The sequence below is a fragment of the Cyprinus carpio genome, chromosome A23 (genome assembly GCF_018340385.1).
Source record: "Cyprinus carpio isolate SPL01 chromosome A23, ASM1834038v1, whole genome shotgun sequence".
Classification (NCBI taxonomy): domain Eukaryota; kingdom Metazoa; phylum Chordata; class Actinopteri; order Cypriniformes; family Cyprinidae; genus Cyprinus; species Cyprinus carpio.
This window is the reverse complement of record NC_056594.1, coordinates 205,579-226,655: the sequence shown is the minus strand read 5'-3', so window position 1 is coordinate 226,655 and position 21,077 is coordinate 205,579. Positions and strand designations below refer to the sequence as shown.

At 37.0% G+C, this 21,077-nt stretch overlaps 1 protein-coding gene across 1 annotated transcript in view; it reads left to right on the top strand.

Moving 5' to 3' along the window:
* The window catches only part of LOC109108176 (structural maintenance of chromosomes protein 1A), a 90,382-nt gene that overhangs the window by 44,209 nt on the left and 25,096 nt on the right, over positions 1–21,077 (top strand). The window contains exons 4-14 of the mRNA XM_042712502.1: positions 1,360–1,563; positions 1,685–1,923; positions 14,309–14,567; positions 14,966–15,106; positions 15,193–15,275; positions 15,358–15,457; positions 19,629–19,736; positions 19,827–20,012; positions 20,085–20,264; positions 20,555–20,701; positions 20,792–20,929. Coding sequence (XP_042568436.1) covers positions 1,360–1,563; positions 1,685–1,923; positions 14,309–14,567; positions 14,966–15,106; positions 15,193–15,275; positions 15,358–15,457; positions 19,629–19,736; positions 19,827–20,012; positions 20,085–20,264; positions 20,555–20,701; positions 20,792–20,929 — 1,785 coding nt within the window. The remainder of the gene's footprint in view (positions 1–1,359; positions 1,564–1,684; positions 1,924–14,308; positions 14,568–14,965; positions 15,107–15,192; positions 15,276–15,357; positions 15,458–19,628; positions 19,737–19,826; positions 20,013–20,084; positions 20,265–20,554; positions 20,702–20,791; positions 20,930–21,077) is intronic.

Genomic DNA, 21,077 nt, shown 5'->3' with positions numbered 1-21,077 from the left:
ACTATCTATATATATATATATATATATATATATATATATATATATATATATATATATATATATATATATATATATATATATATTTTTTTTTTTTTTTTTTTTTTTTACAGAATATCAATACTGTGTTTGTGGAACTAATGGTCACTCTTTTTTTTTAAACTCTTTGTTAAACATAATCCACTAAATACTCACTTCCTCATTACAGAGAAAAACTACATTTTAATAAAAATATGTAAGCTATAAAATTTAGCTGACTGTATCATTTAGCAGCAAAAACAATATCTTGAAAAAAAAACTTTGGTGCACATTATACAATTTAAACATGTTTATTCTGTTAACTATTTGTGTTCTTACAAAATAAATTTATGAAAATAAGATAGAAATCATGAGAAAAAAAAGCTTCTAATAATCTTTCTGTGTGCAAAATTTTGATAATGTGAAACACTTCAGACAGAGTGGCACAAAGCTCTTATGCACATCTAGGGTGCAGAATGATGTGCTTGAAGCAACTTAAGTCAAAGCGCACTGCACTCCACACGTTACAAAGAGTAGAGAAATGAGAGAGCAATGAACTCCAGCAAGATGTCATTTTATGCGAATCCCCAGACCTTTATCTACACATCATGTATTATAATGGGAATATATCAACTTGGAGAGAGAGTTTTTACCGTGCAGACTGTCATAACTGAACGTCACATTGTGCTGTTTGAATGCTGAGCGGAGAATAACTGACAGCTGCAGCAGAAGGAAGATGAGTTTATGTAAACTTAAATTTAACAATATCAATATAATTCTGTCATTCACAGTAAGATATGGAATGGCTTCTGATGATATAAAGTGCATGAAAAACAAACTGGTGCTCTTCTGTTTCTTTTGATGTATTAGTCCCCCTTGTGCTGTATAAAAAGCACAGTAATCGTGGTTGTATGAAATAACTATAATAGTCTACTTGTGTCATTTTGTACAAGTTTGTACAAGATGTAGTTGTAGTTCATGCATCTTTTCTGCAAAGATATTAAACAAGTGTTTTTTTTGTGTGGTGCACCTGGAATAAAATGTTCTTTTAATAGAGGGTTTATAAATAAAAAGTTACCTAATCATGTTGTAGTTACATTTTCAAATTGACTAGTTAAAAATCGTTAAAAAAAGCGTTCCAAAAAATGTAGATATTAATTTTTTTGGCAAATCGCCCAGCCCTACTCAGATGGTAGGAAACATTTTTATTACTACAGATACAGGTCTAGTGGTCAGATTAATTGATACCTCTAAAAGAAATGCAATGCATAAAAATACAGTAGCATACAGGAAGTATCTAAGTATAGACATATACAGTGTTTATGGTGTTTTTTTCCCCCACAGGGTGCGGTCGAGTCCATTGCCATGAAGAACCCCAAAGAGAGAACAGCTCTGTTTGAAGAGATTTCTCGTTCCGGAGAGCTTGCTCAAGAATACGACAGATGCAAAAAAGAAATGGTAAAGGCTGAGGAGGACACACAATTTAACTACCATCGCAAGAAAAACATTGCTGCTGAACGAAAGGAAGCCAAGCAGGAGAAAGAAGAGGTGGGCTCTTAATATAGTCATACTAGTAAATTATTCTTTATTTGGGTGTTAAAAACCATGAAGGCACATATGCAACTATAAGTTCATAATCTTAGCTAGGTTCTCCATGTGTTATGTGCAGGCGGAACGCTACCAACGGCTAAAGGATGAGGTGGTTCGTGCTCATGTACAGTTACAGCTCTTTAAACTGTACCACAATGAATCAGAGATTGAGAAACTGAACCGAGAGCTGGCCCACCGCAACAAAGAGATTGATAAGGACAAGAAACGCATGGACCGTGTGGAGGAGGAGCTGAAAGAGAAGAAGAAAGAGCTGGGCAAAATGATGAGAGACCAGCAGACGATTGAGAAAGAGATCAAGTAAGTCTAAAACAGATGGCCAAAAGTTTGTGACATAATTGTTTTAAAAAAACAACAAAAACAACGACGGTGTTTTGAGCCTAGGCAGCCCATAGAACCGTTTGTGGGAAAATTATGAAATTTGGCACACAGATAGAGGAGAGACTTAACATTAACCACAGCAAATATGGAGTCTGTAATTCAAGGCTCTAGCACCACCAACAGCTTAAAGTTGCACTCATGTTTAACCCTCTGGAGTCTAAGGGTATTTTTGGGGCCTGGAGAAGTTTTGTCATGCCCTGACATTTGTGCTTTTTTCAGTTTCTTATAAATATCTAAATGGCTAAAGTCTAATCTCACTGTAATCAGCAGACACTGGGCTATAATAATATGTGAGCAGCATGTATGTACATGATTGTGTTTTTTGAGAAAAAAAAATGTTATGCGTGGTTAGTGAAAAACTAAAAATGTTAAATCACTTGAATAAGGCAATAAAACACATATAGAAAATTGGTTCCCAGGAATTTGGAGAACTGGAGCTTGTAGCCTAGAATTTTTTTTTTCTAAATGATGTGAAAATCATCTTGTTTACTCACTTACAGAAAACAATATATTGATTTAAATTTTCTAAGACACTTTTTGTTGGTAAAAGTCATATGCGAGTAGGCGTCAACTATCATGAATTCACACCTGAGAAGACAAAGGCCTGCATAATGAGCTGCATAATGAGCCATTCAGTCAGCTGTGTCACTGAGAGGGATGAGTTACAAGAAAGAATGTGAGGACAAAATAAATGTATATAATTTTATGTTTGTAGTTTATTTAGAATATATTTAATTATCCCACAACATAATTTAATATTCACTTGTGAGTGCAGTTAAACCAGTTTATTAGGAACAATCAAAGCTGACTTCCAAACTTAATTTTTTGCATCATTACTCCAGTCACACAATCCTTCAGAAATCCTTTTAACAATCTTATTTTCTACTAAAAAAACATTTATTGTTATTATCATTATTATTATTATTATTATTATTATTATTATTATTATTATTATTATTATTATTATTATTATTAATGTTGAAAAGAGCTGAGAATATTTTTTTTTAGTTTTATTTAGGGGGATAAATTGAAAGAACAGCAATGATTGTTACATTTGTTACAGTTACATTTATTGTTACATTTATATTATGTACAATCAAGCTTTTGAATGGTATAGTAGTGTATATTGTTATTGAAACTTCATATATTTCACTTGATTATACATTTAGTCAGGAATTATAGTTTGGAAAAAGTCTTTGGAAAAAGTCTAACTAGTAAAATGTTTACACGTTATGTGAAAACTAGTACAAGTATATAAATAAATAAAAAGAGACTTACTCATGTTTATGATCTCTGCTGAATAAAGTGCTTCATTCTTTTTTCTGAGGAAATCCAAATCTCAAATCCTCAACCACATCACATCTTTTTGGGGTGAATTATGTCTTATTCCTCTCATCGCGGAGCAAACAGTAAAATAAAAAAACTTGAAGAACAATCTCGCTGCGTTGTCTTCTGTTGTGTGGGCGTATTCAAAAGCCGCGCGCTTCAGTGAAACATTTGAATCTCAAAAGCGCGCTCGGCGCGGGGGCGTGGTCGCATTAGAAGATAATGAAGGAAGACGTGAAAAACGGACATCGGGTTGTTTTCATATGGATTACTTTATCACAGAATATTTGTTTTCAGCAGCACTCGTTTAGTTTAAAAGTAGACATGTCAGGCTTTCTATAGATATCTCTCTCATGTCTCTTCGTTGAGTATTCACTGAGTTACAGTTCATTTTAATGACGCATTTGTATCTGAAGATAAGCGCAGACAAAGGCTACAGACAGCACTCCTTGATTGTTATCTTTATTTTATAAGTGCACAAAGTTTTGTTGTTATTATGTCTGTATACAAAAAAAAGTAGACCCTTTACAGATTCGATTGATGTATTGCTCTTCTCTGTACGATCAAAACTGAAAGTGTAATTTAAGTTCTTTTCGGGGTTATCAGGAGAAAATACCCCAAAACGCGTATACGCGTTAATCGACTCCAGAGGGTTAAGCTAATAACTTTTAAACCATAAGGGCTAGAAACTAATTTTCTCTTATTCTTTGGCTCAAGTCGATTTGATTGCACTCTGACATCATAAAAATTTGGTTATCCACCATTTTGAAATTTTCAAAACCTACTTTTTCCTAGACCATTGCTCCAATTTTTGTCTCTACATCATCCTGAGATTAGAATGGAATGGATACTTGACTGTAGTTTGTTTGTTTCTAGGTTCATTCACCACAGGCAAATGTTTTATACATAATAAAGATATATTATTCATATTTTATTTTTGTGTTAATATTTTGTCAGGCTAAGCAATCACTTTAGTAATGAAAGCCTTCAGTATGACATTACAATGTGTTTGTTGCATGTACTCCTGACAGTAATTGCTAGTAATTTTATTTCATTTTAATTGTCATTTTAAATAAAAAGTGGTTGTTTTCCACCAGGAGACAAATCAGTCACTAAAGCATAACACATTTCTTCTTTCTTTCCTTTTTATTTTTTTATTTTTATTTAAACAGTAAACAGTTATAGACACACACACACACACATATATATGTGTGTGTGTGTGTGTGTGTGTGTGTATATATATATATATATATATATATATATATACACACACACACACACACACACACACACACACACACAGTGACGAGAGAACGAGACAAGACAAGATTTTTAAACTTTTTTTAAAGAAATCCTTGATGAAATATAGGTAAAATAGTATTTTATTCAACTGAAAAACGCAAAATGCAAAAAAATCTAGGTGCATTTTGAAATCAGCTTGTACTGTATAAAATTAAACTTGTGTTTTAATGATTATATGCAGTAATAAACATGTAAACACTATAAAATGTTCTGCCACAAACTCGACTGACAGGCAAGTAATTGCACAAAAATTACAGATAGTATAAATTAAAATTAATAAACAACACAAATATCCCTTTAAAGTGGAAGTGAAGCAGTCAGTAGAGTTTACATCATTTAGTAAACTGATTTCCAAAAAAAAAATAATGTTTAATGTAACAGTTTTAAAGAAAAAAAGGAGCAAGAGCTCCGCCATCTTGCAGTTCCACAGTGTGTGATGTCTCCGGGTTGGTTCGCTCCTTTGGCCAGTGCAGTAATATAAGCATTTCTTTACTTTCTGAACACACACTTCTTTTTAAAATGAGGAAGATGAACTTAAAAGGACTGTTGAGCCCATAATAAGTGCAATTGCTTATGCATTTGAGCTGATACGGTGAGGGGACAGAGCAGTACTATCGTTACGGGTGGAAGTCCTGAACCTGCTGGTTTGGGCTAAAGAGTGTGTTGGAAAATATGATTGTTTATGTGGATACTCGTCAAGACTGTGATTCTGACATAATTTTGGTCAAGAAGACGCGAAAGAGAACTCAATTTTTACGGCTCGGTACGGTATGGCTCAGCTTGGCACAGTTTGTGTTTCCATTCACATTCAGGATTATTCACAAGTCGTTATAGTTGCATCGCCTCCACTGCCACAACTCCTAAAAAAAAAAAAAAAGTTTTCATTTAGCGTTGCCCCATCAAGCTCTCGCTGGATCCACTCCTCTGTGATCAATGAGAGGAACATCTGTACTTCCTCAACAGACAACTAAACTTTTTGGTTGTTAAAAAAAGATGCGCTCATTCAAAACAGTTGCGTTCCATCCTTCGCTGACTGTGTTGATTTAAATCTAGTGGTTCTTTTGTTTGTGTTTGTGTTTGTGTAGCAAGTTCAGTGACGCAGGTAGTGACGATTCTCTCCGGCCAAGGTGGTACAAAAAAAAGTACCAGGTACTGTACCCAGTGGAAAACCATCCAAAAGTGAACCGTACCGAACCGTACCGTGCCGTACCATGCAGTGGAAAAGCGCTATTAGAGATAATGAGTTGAGACAGGAAAACTGGAGCCCGCGTTGTTTTCATTTGGATTACTCTAACTGAGAATATTTGTTTTGGACGTGACTTACTTCATTTAAAAGTTGACATTTCAAGCTTTCTATACATATATTTCTCATGTATGTGAGGGAAGTATTTACAGAGATTCAGGATGTTTTATTTACATGTCTGTGAAGAGAGGTGACAGAGACGAGACGGCACAGAGTGCACACTGTTTATTTTTGTTATTTTACAAATGCACAGTTTTGTTATTATGACTATACACAAATAAAAGTAGACCCTTTGCCGTTTCTAATGATACATTATTCATATCTTTTTGATCAAAAAGGAAGGAGTATTTTCAGTTCTTTTCACTGTTATCAAGAAAATATGAGGCAGACCGCACCATTGCGAGATTCGACCCCAGGGGGTTAATGCTAGTTCTGATGGAAAGGTGTCAGAATACACGGGGCATCACAGTTTGTTGCGTATGGGGCTTCATAGCTGCAGACCAGGGTGCCTATGCGGACCCCTGTCCACCACTGAAGAAGGTGGTCTGGTCTGATGAATCAAGTTTTCTTTTACATCACGTGGATGGCCGGGTGCATGTTCGTCACTTACCTGGGGAACACATGGCACGAGGTTGCACTATGGGAAGAAGGCAAGCCGGCAGAGGCAGTGTGATGCTTTGGGTGATGTTCTGCTGAGAAACCTTGGGTCCTGCAATCCATGGGGATGTTACTTTGACACGTATTACCTACCTAAGCATTGTCACAGACCATGTACACCCTTTCATGGAAACGGTATTCCCTGGTGGCTGTGTCCTCTTTCAGGAGGATTAAGTGCCTTGCCACAAAGCAAAAATGGTTTGGTTTGAGGAGCACAACAATGGTGTTTTTAATGAGGTGTTGACTTGGCCTCCAAATTGCCCAGATCTCAGTCCAATTGAGCATCTGTGGGATGTGCTTAGGGCCCTATGATTTCCACGATGCAGAAAACACAGACGGAATCGTGGAATCCAGTCATAAAAACAGAATTTACAGTTTAACACGGAATGTCATGGAATTTGTCAAATTTTGGGTAATTTAAAAAGTAGGTCATTACACTTAAATCAAATCCCGATATGGACTAATATCTGTAAATATTAAGCCGGAAAAGTCGATTTAAATATGAGCCCTGCATGTTCTGCATGTCTCTGTTAATGAATGGCACAGATGCACGGTTTCATTTATTACATAAGAAAAATTTTAATCGGAAAAAAAGGAATTTGGAAAAACGGAATTTGGGAAAAATAAAACGGATTTCATAGGGCCCTATTTGCTGAACCAACAAGTCCGATCCATGGAGGTCCCACCTCGCAATTTACAGGACTTAAAGGATCTGCAGCTAACATCTTGGTGCAAGATACCACAGCACATCTTCAGAAAAAAGATGCTGAAGAGGGTATGAGCAAGGACACAGCCTTTCTTAAAGGGGTCCTATTATGCTCTTTTACAAAGTCTTGATTTAGTTTTGGGGGTGTACTAGAACATGCTTTCATGCTTAGTGGTTCAAAAAACGCACTATTTAAAAAAAAAATTACATTATTAAAATACTGCCCTGGCTAAATCACGTTTTAGATGTCAACAACCACTTAAAAATAAGTGCATTTTCTATGTACAGATAAGTGCATATGTATTATGTTTATTGTTCTTTGTTTCTAACATTATAACTAGAGATGCACCGATTGATCGGCCAGGGATTGGAATCGGCCGATATTTTCTGCATGATCGGCCCTGATCGGTGATTGTCTGATCAGTCTCACGTCTTTCCGATTTTGAGCCGATCCGTATATATGCGGCTGTGAGCGCGAGCGCGGCCGCGACGTTGACGTCACTGCCGCGCTCGCGCTCACATCCGCATGCAAACTATAGATATAAACAAAATATAGATATTAATCGATTCTCTTTTTTTATAGAACAATATCTATTCTTAAATCCCAAGAATTGATTAGTCTAGCCTGTTTTCAGTTAATGGACCGAACATTGAAGGGCACTTCCCATCCAATAAATCGCAATAAGTATTGTGCTTTGGTGCTTTTAATATGAAACAAAGTCTCATGTTTCAATTTATGTCCATTGTATTGCAGTATTCAAACAATAAATGCCATTTTGGCATTGTTTAATGTGAAGTGACAGATCGCTGTAGCGCCTCAGTTCAGCAGACGCAGCAGCGCGAGGCACACGTGAACTGATCATCTCCTCCACATTAATACCAGCTTCAGCTCAAAATAAACATGTGTCATGACTAAACATCCGAAGGTAAGTTAAAAGAAAGAGTACAACTTTACAATCCTGTCTCATGTAATCGCTCAATCAGTGTTTCAGCCTTGCAAAGACATCAATATGAAGACTTGTAAACAATGTCAATGTCACATTTACCTCAGAAACAAACATATTCGGTTACCATAAACTCATAAGTCAGATAGAAAAATAAACTGTAGAGAGGGGCATTTTGCTAAATATATGCACCATACAACATATTCATTATAATATTTACTGTTCTTATGTTTCATTTATGTTTGAATAAATCCATCATTTTTTATGACAGCCACCATTAAAATTTTTATATTTAAAAAATATGAATTGAAGTAGAAATATTATTATGCAATTGTAACTTTATTATTTAAAGACTTCATTATGTAATTTTAACAGTTGTATGCTATAGCTTATAAATCAGTCAATTTTAACCTTCAATATTATAATAATGTAGTACCAAATGACTCGTGTATATTTTACGGCATTAGTTGAGACAATTTTTTTCCTTGAGAAAATTTGGCAAGTACTGTACCTGATATATATCCAAAATAATCAATATTGAATTGAATCGGATCAAATTGGTAATCTAATCGAATCGAAAGCTTGTGAATGAGAATCCAATCGAATCGTGAAATTTGTGTCAAAACCCAGCACTAATGCAAACATGTTGTTGGCGTGGAAGTTTTTTACTGTGAGTGAAGAATACACTAAGTTTGCTATTTATGAAACTTGTAAGGCTAAAATAAACCACGGGGGAACCACTTGCCATTAATGCTCAAGTAGCATTTTGCCTATACATATGCTGGCAACAATTATTACTTACTTACTGCATTATAATTATTTGGAAGGGTATTGTACACTTCAGTTTTGTTCATTCACAGGATCTTTTGACTTTTGTAAGACAAGTAAAAAAGAGAAAAAAGTCAATTTATAAAGTTGTTTTGTTTTATAAAGCAACTCATTTTCAGTTAAATGTGATTTCTACTTCTTTCCAGTCACAGAGCACTTTTATTTTTTGAGTTGTTTAAGTGAGAGAAGATCCTGTAACTTGGGAAATTGTAATGTCTAATAATTTATTTTATTATGAAAATAAAATTTAGCTTTGAAGAAAAGTACATTTTTGTTTGTATATGCTTTCAATTATAGTTCTTGCTTTCAATTATAAGTCACAACTAAAATAATCATTAATTCTTCTCTCTTTAGACCAAATCAATTAAGCTTATGAGAAATTTGAATCAAGGACTGAATTTGGAAAAACTTGAATAAATTGACAATTTATTTATTCATTTTTGGGTGAACTATCCATTTAACAGTAGTGAAAAGGAAAACTTATTATATATTATTATTTAAATAATTAAAATATATTATATATATTTTTTTATTTAGAAAGAAGCACAATAAGACAAATACAATAGAGATACAAATTAAACAATTTTTTCAGATACAGTAGGTTTTACTTAACATGTATACATTAACCATCTTTTGTTGGTTAACATTAATGACAGATAGGTATTTAATTTGGAATGCTGTCCTTTTAAGATGGAAGGCATGCATGAAATACTGACACACGTTCAGTTTTTACCCACTTGTTCACGTTCACTTAATCCATAACCTACTGTATTTACGTGAGATGCTCTAAACGATAAACATTTGGACTGCTGTGTGTGTATTTAAGCGTGAGAACTGATCGCGCGCTGTATATGAGAACTGTCCGCGAGAAAGAACACTTCCATCCGCACGATTCCACCTATCCCACCTTCACTAACTTAATCGACAACGAATTGTGACTCCCGGGAAAAACGGGATGTCTGGTTACCTTATCCCTACCCCTTCGGGTGCTGAGGCTATTGTTTCAGATCGCTAATTCGCATTTTACACTGCGGCTGCTATACTGACTAGATATGCAAACGCCCCTTATCCGATCGCAATCCAATGACAGGGACGCACAGTTTGAAGAACAATAGCCAATAGGATGCATTTTGAATGTCCGGTAGTCCTCAAATAACATTATTGTCCAGTCTTGTCTAGTTAACAAAGATGCGGCATAAATTTCGTTATAATTTCGTCATCAGATACTATTTTTAGCTCGTCAACGTCTCATCTTAGTTACAGAAAAAATGTTCGTTAACGAATATTTTTTGTCGTCGTCTTCGTTAACGAAATTAACTGCATCTAAACACACATATTTGATTCCCCGCAGAACTCCTAATGCGATGGCTACACGTTTGCCTATAACGATCGTGTTTTAATGCCAGTGTTGCACTGAATTCTGTGAATTATGTGTCCCTAGTAGGCGCTATAGTGAGGGTAGGTTTAGGATAAGGATTGGGTATAGGAGTAGGTCGGATTAGCTCAACACAGCACCTACTAGGGTCACCGAATTCGGTGCAACACCGGTGTGCTGTATGTGCTTGCATTTTATGGAGATGGAAACTTTATATAGGTAAGAAATTGTACATTCAGGAGATGGTTTTCAATAGAGATGCACCGATTGCAATTTTCTTGGCCGATTCAGATTTCCGTTTTTTTTTATAAGTGTGATCTGCCGATACCAATTTTTGCTGATTCCGATTTTCTTTCTAAGGACTATAATTGACAGCATATACAAACAAAAATGTACTTTTCTTCAAAGCTAAATTTTATTTTCATAATTAAAGAAATTATTAAACATTACAATTTCCCAAGTTACAGGATCTTCTCTCACTTAAACAACTCTCAAAAAATAAAAATGCTCTGTGACTGGAAAGAAGTAGAAATAACAATTAACTGAAAATGAGTTGCTTTATAAAACAAAACTTTATAAATTTACCTTTTTCTCTTTTTTTACTTGTCTTAAAAAAGTCAAAAGATCCTATGAATGAACAAAACTGAAGTGTACAATACTCTTCCAAATAATAATAGTGCAGTAAGTAAGGGATAATGTAAATCCAGCCGGTTGTTCTAGCAGAATAAACCCAGACAGGGTGATCAGCCTAAAGGGGTTTATTCTGCTAGAACAACCGGCTGGATGTACATTATCCCGTTTATTACACGGCTACTTGCCACACAAGTAAATAATTAGATGCAAAATATTGATTTGAGTTGAAATATTTGAACACAAACTTCCGTGAAGACAGCAGTTGCGAGCAAGCGGCAAATTCAAACTAAACGGACATTTAAGGGAAAGGGTGCAGGCAAAAAACGTATTACACAACATTTCACCACAAAATAATTAAAGCAATAAAAGAATTAAGACAAAAAGTTTTAAAACCTTACCAGTTTGTTAGTTCTCTTATAATCCATTACAGCGTACAAAACAATTGTAGCAAAATGGCAGCAGCTGCGTTTGTATGAAACGAGAGCGAGTCCGAGATACCAGGATGACATAATTAAACAATTGTACACCATTTTGAATCAAGTTTTAATATTTTATTAGCTAAACAAATGCAAAGCTTCCACCAAGAAAAAAATAGTTCAAGCAAGAGTACAGCGCCGACTGCTGTTACCCAGATGAGGCTGTGTTATTAGCTTTTACAGGTTGTTATCCAGGGATAACATACCTTGGAATGTCGTGACTGACCAATTAGAATCAAGAATTCTACAGAGCCATGTAATAAGTGGGTAATAATTGTTGCCAGCATATGTATAGGCAAAATGCTACTTGAGCATTAATGGCAAGTGGTTCCCCCGTGGTTTATTTTAGCCTTACAAGCTTCACAAATAACAAACTTAGTTTCTTCTTCACTCACAGTAAAAACCTTCCATGCCAACAACATGTTTCCATTAGGGCAGGTTTTTGACACAAATTTCACGATTCGATTGGATTCTCATTCACAAGCTTTCAATTCGATTAGATTACCAATTTGATCCAATTAAATTCAATATCGATTATTTTGGATATATATCAGGTACAGTACTTGCCAAATTTTCTCAAGGAAAAAATGGTCTCAACTAATGCCGTAAAATATACATGAGTCATTTGGTACTACATTATTATAATATTAAAGGTTAAAATTGACTGATTTGCTAAGCTATAGCATACAACTGTTAAAATTACACAATGGAGTCTTTAAAATAAAGTTACAATTACATAATACTATTTCTACTTCAATTTGTGTTTTTTAAATATAAAAATTTAAATGGTGTCTGTCATTAAAAAAATAATGGATTTATTCAAACAAATTAAACATAAGAACAGTAAATATTATAATGAATATGTTTTATGGTGCATATATTTACCAAAATGCCCCTCTCTACAGTTGATTTTTCTATCTGACTAATGAGTTTATGGTCACCGAATGTTCATTTCTGAGGTAAATGTGACATTGACATTGTTTACAAGTCTTTATATTGACGTCTTTGGGAGGCTGAAACACTGATTGAGCAATTACATGAGACAGGATTGTAAAATTGTACTCTTTCTTTTAACTTACCTTCAGATGTTTAGTCATAACTCATGTTTATTTTGAGCTGAAGCTGGTATTAATGTGGAGGAGATGATCATTTCACGTGTGCCTCGCGCTGCTGCGTCTGTTGAACTGAGGTGCTATAGCGATCTGTCACTTCACATTAAACAGTGCCAAAATGGCATTTATTGTTTGAACACTGCAATACAATGGACATAAATTGAAACATGAGACTTTGTTTCATATTAAAAGCACCAAAGCACAATACTTATTGCGATTTATTGGATGGGAAGTGCCCTTCAATGTCCCGTCCATTAACTGAAAACAGAATAGACTAATTGATTTCTTGGGATTTAAGAATCGATATCATTCCGTAAAAAAGGGAATCGATCATGGGCCGATCATGCAGAAAATCGTCTGATTCCGATTCCTGGCCGATCGATCGGTGCATCTCTAGTTTTCAACCCCTGCCCCGTTAATTTTATAAATACAACAGCTAAAAGCTACATTATATTTCTCAGCAATGAGGTGATAACTTTTTTGCAAGCTTCACACTCAATCGTGCATTCTCTCTCTCTCTCTCTCTCTCTCTCTCTCTCTCTCTCTCTCTCTCTCTCTCTCTCTCTCGTTACTTCATTTTAATTCATTTCAATATCATCCTGGCACTTCTTTCTTTCATTAAAGAATTCTACTTTTAACGAGCTGTAGATACTATAGCCTAACAAATTAAAATTTCCGTTATTTTCCATTATTTATCCGTTCAGTCAGATTTTGTGCTGCAAAACAATCATGACAGCCGTACATGCTGGCAAATAATAATGGCCACTCAACATGAATTATATAAATGATTTTAATAGCATGGCCATTCAAAACCCGAGAGTCTACCATGTACACAGCAAAGCGATAACTGCAGACAATTCTTTTGGGCAGGAATTAATTTAAACACCGATATCGGATATCAGTCATGTCTAAAGTGAATGTAAACAGACGGGCCAAAAAATCGGATATGGTCAAATGTTCAAATCTGTGCATTAAGACTTGCAGTGAAAATGCAGCCTCTGAGTGCTTGGAAGGATTTCATACCTGGTGAGTGCTTGTATTCAGCAAGTGCATCATGTTTTGCTTCAATAACCAGGGTCATCTCACTGGACTTAGCTTCGACCCAATCACTGTTCTTGGACGACTTCTTCCCAAAGACTGTGAAGTCTTTGTTTTCTTAATAGTCTCCTGGTGGTGGTCCCATTTCTCAGAGGAAGGGTTGTGCAAATGGTCTGCAGACAGAGCATCTTCAAAAGATTTCACAAAATCTTCCACTTTCTCTGGATGCTGCAATCATGGTGGTGTTGATGCGAGGCTTCCCAGCTTGTCTGGTACGGTGAAATTTCTTAGGTTGTAAAAAATAAAACTGAATATAAAACTAATATTTTGGGCAAATCTTATTGCATCCCTACTTTTTAAATTCACCATTTGATAAATTTATTTTACAGTGCATATTTTTCTTTGCTGAAGTCTTGAAGTAGTTGAAATTGAAAGATCACCAGCTAGGTCATAGGACATGATTATTGGCAGATTCTAGTCAACACCTGACCAAGCAGAGCATTCTTAAGTTCTAATATGCCCTGAAATAAGTCCTGAGTTCTTGCAGACTTGATCAGGGCAGGCCAAGAAGAATGAAAATCAGTCTCTGATTGATCACATATGATAATACATGATTAGAGCCCAGCTAATAAATAGTCATTCATTTTGTTTGACATGCTGACAGGGAGAAGGATGCAGAGCTTAATCAGAAGAGGCCTCTGTACATTAAAGCCAAGGAGAACACTGCTCACAAGATCAAGAAACTAGAGGCTGCCCGTAAATCACTGCAGAATGCCCAGAAATGCTACAAAAAACGCAAGGCAGACATGGAGGAGCTAGACCGTGAACAGGGGGCAGTGGAGATGGCCAGACATGAGTTTGAGGAGCGAATGGAGGAGGAGGCTCAAAGTCAGGGACAAGATCTACAGCTGGAAGAGAACCAGGTACAGCTGACAGAGGGTTCTATACTGTGATAAAAGCAGCATATTTATTTGTTTCTTCACGGTTTCTGCACCTCAAGATATTGTGCAGATATTTAATTTCAAATTTTATTTTTTAATGAATAAAATAATTTTATGTGCTTTCATAAAAGGAAATTTAGTGTGAAAAATAAATGTTTATCACTTTTTATCATTTAATTTTAATATTAGTCAAAAATAACCTGTTTAATCTTGCCAGTTACTTGCTTGTCTTAAAGATTAAGCCACACAAATATAAGTGCACAATCAGTAAAGCCTAGAATGTACTACACAGCTTTTAAATCCTGAACAAATTTTAATAACAGCTTCTTTAACCATGTAGTTAAAAATACTAAGTTTAAGTTGTCTTTGTTTGTGTTTAGGTTAAGGCATATCACCGTCTGAAGGAGGAGGCGAGCAAGCGAGCTGCTACACTGGCTCAAGAGCTGGAGAAATTCAACAGAGACCAAAAAGCTGACCAGGACCGTCTGGACCTGGAGGAGAGGAAGAAAATAGAAACAGAGGTGCAAAGAGTTTCTGTAGACTTAATTATACAGTAAAAATAAACAAACAGAGCAACTTGATTTGTTGTGATTGTTGTTATCGATAGGCCAAGATCAAGCAGAAGATCAGAGAGATTGAAGAGAACCAGAAACGCATTGAGAAGCTGGAGGATTATATCACCACTAGCAGGTACAAACACTTCACAAAGCCACATCTGATTCAGCAAACAGCTGTTAGTGTGTGTGTGTCATTTCTCTTTTTCTGTTTTCAGACAGTCTCTGGATGAGCAGAAGAGGATGGAGGAGGAGCTCACAGAAGAGGTGGAACAGGCTAAACGAAGAATAGATGAGATCAACATGGAGCTTAACCAGGTAAGAGTTCAGAAAGGCAAGCACTAAAATACTTCATCATATACATTGAAAAAAATGCAATCATATCATAAGGCGCGTTTCCACCGAAATTACCTGGAACAATTGTACCAGGAACTCCCCCCCAAGACCTGTTGCTTTCTGCGTTTCCACCATGGTGTAAAGTACTGTGAAGATTAGGCAAATACTCTGGTGACGTAGGTCTGCGCACATTTCTCAATACAAAGTATGGAAATTTCAGACTTGCATCCTCCGTAGTTCAAACTTTGCAAGTTCGACTCGACAACACAAGTCCGGTAATTCTGCAATCAGCAGAGTAATGTTACTTAATAACATCAGTCAGCTAGCCTTGGCTACTGCAATTGATGATATATGATATGATGAAATATGATATCAAACACCACTTCCTCCTTTCGTTTTCATTTAAACATATGAATAGCCGCAGAAATGTAGTTCAGGGTAATGTGTATAGAGCCTCCATTACAGTTAAACAAAATATTATATGAAACAGTATTGCCTCTTTTTATTTTCATTTTAACATATTAATAGATTAATTGAATAAAGACCAAAGATTACCTGTTAGATTTACCCAAAACAAATTATATTTTATGTTTAACCACTAAAGAGACATCAGAGCCAGCGGCAAATGTTACAACAGGGCTCTTGACTAACTTGTTGCACTGGTGTGCCTTTTTTTCTTGGGTGCACCAGCACAAAATTTAGGTGCACCCAAATTTTCGACCGCATCACATTTAACACCGCAGTTAATTTCTTTTTTTTAAATCACTGTCCATATAGGCAATATTGACTTGTAGCCTAAATGATTAACTAACAATCTGGCCAACATAAAGTTCTTTATTTGAAGCACAATTCTACAAGAAAGGTAACTTACTAAAAAACTGTTGGTCTGTTGGAAATAAAAAGAAAATCTAAATTAAGTGTTTTAAGGGCTTCGAACTGAACATGGCTCAATGTCTTATGGACTATCCTCCATTGCAGTCACAAGCCCCTCGGATGGCCAACTCCTGTAGTTTGGCCTTGGCTAAACCAGTTGGACACACTCTCTCTAGCAGCAAAATCTTCCAGACTTGGCCCCTCTACACTGAATCTGATCAGATCTTCACTGTGTCTGAATGAAGGAATGCTCTAGTGTCTGATTTGAACAGCTAAACAGTCCCTAAACAGCTTATACTACTGTCTCAGCTCTTAAAATAGTTTAGTTTTGTATGTAATAGCAAAGTGATTATATTTTGTTTCGTTTTTTTTTATTTATTTTTTTTTAGTTAATTTAGAAAAACGTTTGGAGCATTTTTTGTTTGTTAAATATACGTTTTTAAGTAACGACCAAGCGGCCAGCGTTAGACAGTGAGCCTATGTTTGATCAATTTAGCCTTCTCAAATCATCATAACTTGCCTAATATAAAATCTATAGATATAAAACAGTTCAAGCATATAACAATGTTTAAACGTTAGAACCAGATAAATGTGCAGTATATCCAATAGTTTGTGTGGAGACTCTTCAGGACATGGAGATGCCAGCTTGATCACTTGCATTTTTTTCAGTAGATACGCTGTTATTTTTGCACATAAAGGTAAGAGTAATACATCATTCGTAACTGCAAAGGGTCCTTTATTTACAAAACGTTGTGCTTTTATAAAATAAAGAAAACAAACACAATGTGCTTTCTGCACAAATCGAAATCAAAAACTCTTTCATTATAATCATAATCCGTAAAGATGCACTTCTCTCTAAAGGCACGTCTAATGAGGAGACGACGAGTCAGGATCAGCAACTTCATCTTTGCGACAAACTCAGAAAACACTAGTTAATTAGTACATAATTCAAATATCTCCTTACTATTTCCCCCTGTCACATTTATAGTAATTACTTTTGCAGGTGCTAAACATAAACATATAACACACTAATAAATGAACATATTGTGACGAGTCAGCTGCCTCCCCACTAATTATTATCGGCACCCTGTCCTAAATCGCAGCCCTTCACCAGGCTCCCGACAGGACTGGGTGTGTGAGGGAGGAAGGGCGCTGGATGATCCAGGGCTGGCGGCGTGTGATGGGGCACACCTTAAGGAATGGAGCCTCATCACCGCCACTTAGTGCTGGGCGGTATACCGGTTTACACCGAAAACCGGTGTATATTTTCATTACGATATTAATTTTTAATATACCGCTATACCGATGTATTTAATTACTCAACGTTCGGAACGCGGCCGCGGCACACTGTTTCAGACGGACCCTTTACAATGTTGCACTTCTAAGCAGCGACAGCGGTAAACACAGTAGTGCTCTGGTGTTACGTTATAACGCCTGTATCACACATACTCCGTCTGCAGTGCGTACGCGTTGCATATTTTTTTTACGCACCCATGTTAACGGATTCCAGCGTTCATACTGCACGAGGTTGCGGTCCATCAGTGTGTTCCAGGAGCGGTGCGTCTGCAGCAGTGCAGCGAACGTTTATGTACCGAGTCTATTTTTGCTGTGCTGCAGGCGCTGAATTGTGAAAGCGCATTGTTCGCGGGAAAAATGAACATGGATTTACACGAAAATCCAGTCATTTCACAATAAATGTATACTAATTAAAGCTGTTTCACACGCAACACATGGGTTTTTGGCTAGGTTTAAAACAAGAAAAAGTTCACTTTTAGATAAACAAGGAAAACAATATATATATTCACTTTTATGGAGGCGGAAAAACAAAGTTCACTAAGACCCGTGGGATTGCTTGTGGTAAAGATTTAAATGCAAAAGGAACGAGACTGTTTCTGTCTGTGGTGTTTTAATTTGAAATATTTTAACAAGAAAAGTAGGCTAATTATGGTGTTTAAAAGTTTGGAGGGTTTTTTGTTTCCAAAAGTCCGACATTGACCAAACAACCATTTTATGCAAGTGCTGTCGGGCTAAAAGCACGTCTTGGAATATCAACCAGCAGAAAATGCATTGTACACCTGATTATGCATGAGAAAAAAAAAAAACGTCATAAACTGTGAAACCGGCATAATTTAGAAAAAAACCGTGATATAAATTTTTGGTCAAACCGCCCAGCACTACCGCCACTGTTTAAAAGCCCAACGTGCCTCTCCATGGGAGAACGGTCTCTTCCCTGTGCATGCACACTGGTGTCCTCGTAGGTCCAGGAAGGGTGCATTGAGGGACTCCCGCGCCACCAGAGACGTGAGCTGCCGGACCCGCGGTCCGGACGAGAACCGCACGAGAACCGCACCCATTTATACGGCCATCCGGCAAGGATCAGGCTGTCGATCCCCGTCAAGCGCCACAGCCAGCGAGAAGGATGCCGCAGCTGGAAGAAGCCGCCGCCCCTCGCACCCCAGACCAAAGAGGGGAGCGTGTGCGGCCACCGGACTCCGCCCCTTACCTGGACCCTTCCTTCCAGAACACTGCCTGACCCACACGAACCCAGCAGCATGGCGAGGAAACCAGATCCCATGTTTGTTTTGGACACTCTCCCCCTTTGGACACTTTTATTCCCTCTTGTTTTATTATCTGTTAATAAAAGCCTCTCCGAGGCCTGACGCCATGCCCACTGTGTCTGTCGTTTCCTCCCCAGTGACAATATGAACAGCAGATATATTAAACATTTGAGCAAAATATGAAATATCAAAATATAAAAAATAAATTAGAGCAATGACATTCAAGGTAAAAAAAAAGAATAAATTTAGCAGCATTATCTCAGTTATCATAAGAAACATAAGAGTAATAACTTTACCTTGATTCTGAACTTTGAAAGTACTTCCATATTTCACTCCTCGGGTCATCTTTTTCTACCAGTCATGGATCGGCTGCCACAGTATCACTTGTGCTCGCACATGCAGCCATCTCGCTGTAGTGTTTGTCACATGACAGCTACAGCTTTTTTGCTGCGTGCGTGAGGAGAAAAAACACAGACGTCCATAGGGAGGCACTGGAAGCGTGCATTGCACACACCAACATGAAATACGTCGCTTACAAATCTGGAACGCGGTCATTCTTTGAAGTATCGATACTAATAAATTTAGGAATCAGGATGTTTTTAACTTCCGAGAATCATGATACTTTTGAAGTATCGGTGCACTGTGCAACCATAGAAAGAATGAAAGGTTATTCAATGGAAAAAAGCTGTCATTTGCTCAATTGTATAATATGATTTATGCAGGTGATGGAGCAGCTGGGTGATGCTCGTATTGACAGACAAGAGAACAGCAGACAACAACGCAAGGCTGAGATCCTGGAAAGTATCAAGAGGCTGTATCCTGGATCAGTGGTGAGAAGTGACTTCTTAATGTTTCCGGTGTCATTTCATATATGCATCTTATATAGCTGGATGCTCACATATGGTCATCTCATTTTCCAGTACGGGAGACTGATTGACCTGTGCCAGCCCACACAGAAGAAATTTCAGATTGCTGTTACTAAAGTTCTGGGCAAAAACATGGATGCCATCATTGTGGATTCTGAGAAGACAGGTCGTGACTGTATCCAGTACATAAAAGAGCAGCGTGGAGAACCCGAGACCTTCTTGCCCCTGGACTACCTGGAGGTGATGTCACTGGATTCACTGAATGTGTTGTGCTTGAGCAAGTTGGCTCATGTATTATAATGTCCTCAACAGGTCAGGCCCACAGATGAGAAACTGCGTGAGCTGCGTGGTGCTAAATTGGTGATTGATGTAATTCGATACGAGCCACCACAGATTAAGAAAGCCCTGCAGTATGCCTGTGGAAATGCCCTCGTCTGTGAGAACGTGGAGGATGCTCGCAGGATCGCCTTTGGAGGACCATACAGACACAAGGTACAAAGGAAAAAAAATCACGTCACAAAAAATCCAGCTATTGGATAGGTTTTGAGTGTATTATGCATTAGATTGTTGGTGACTGGACTACATGGAGTCCATAAATGTACTGTCTAAGGCCTGTAACACCACAGTAACTACTCCAAACACCCCAACACCTTAGAATTGTGTGGTGATTATTTCTTAGACAAGAATTACTCACTTTTTGTGGGAAATCTAAAAAAAAAAAAAAAAAATTTTCTCTGGTTTGTATTTGGTAGTTTATTGGTTCTGTATGTGTTATTTTTTAGACTGTGGCTCTAGATGGGACATTATTCCAGAAGTCTGGAGTGATCTCTGGAGGTGCCAGTGATCTGAAGGCCAAAGCTCGGCGCTGGGATGAGAAAGCCGTTGATAAACTGAAAGACAGGAAGGAAAAGCTCACAGACGAGCTCAAAGTAATTCTGAATCAGAAGGAAGCTTAATTTGATATGGGCAAGTAGATTTGCCATTGACTGATTGGATTGATGTTTATGTGTGAATATCAGGAGCAAATGAAGGCAAAAAGAAAGGAGGCAGAGCTGCGTCAGGTCCAGTCTCAAGCTCATGGTTTGCAGATGAGACTCAAATACTCTCAGAGTGATCTGGAGCAAACCAAGACCAGACACCTGTCCCTTAACATGCAGGTACCCACCATGTAGTCAACTTGTGTTGTTCCAAACTGCTGCCACAAAACGCTGCTAATTGCTTTTATAAAAAGTGGAAGAAATAAGACACTAATGTTCAATAATAATAATATTAGAACCTTATTGTAAAGTGTTACCAAAATTATTT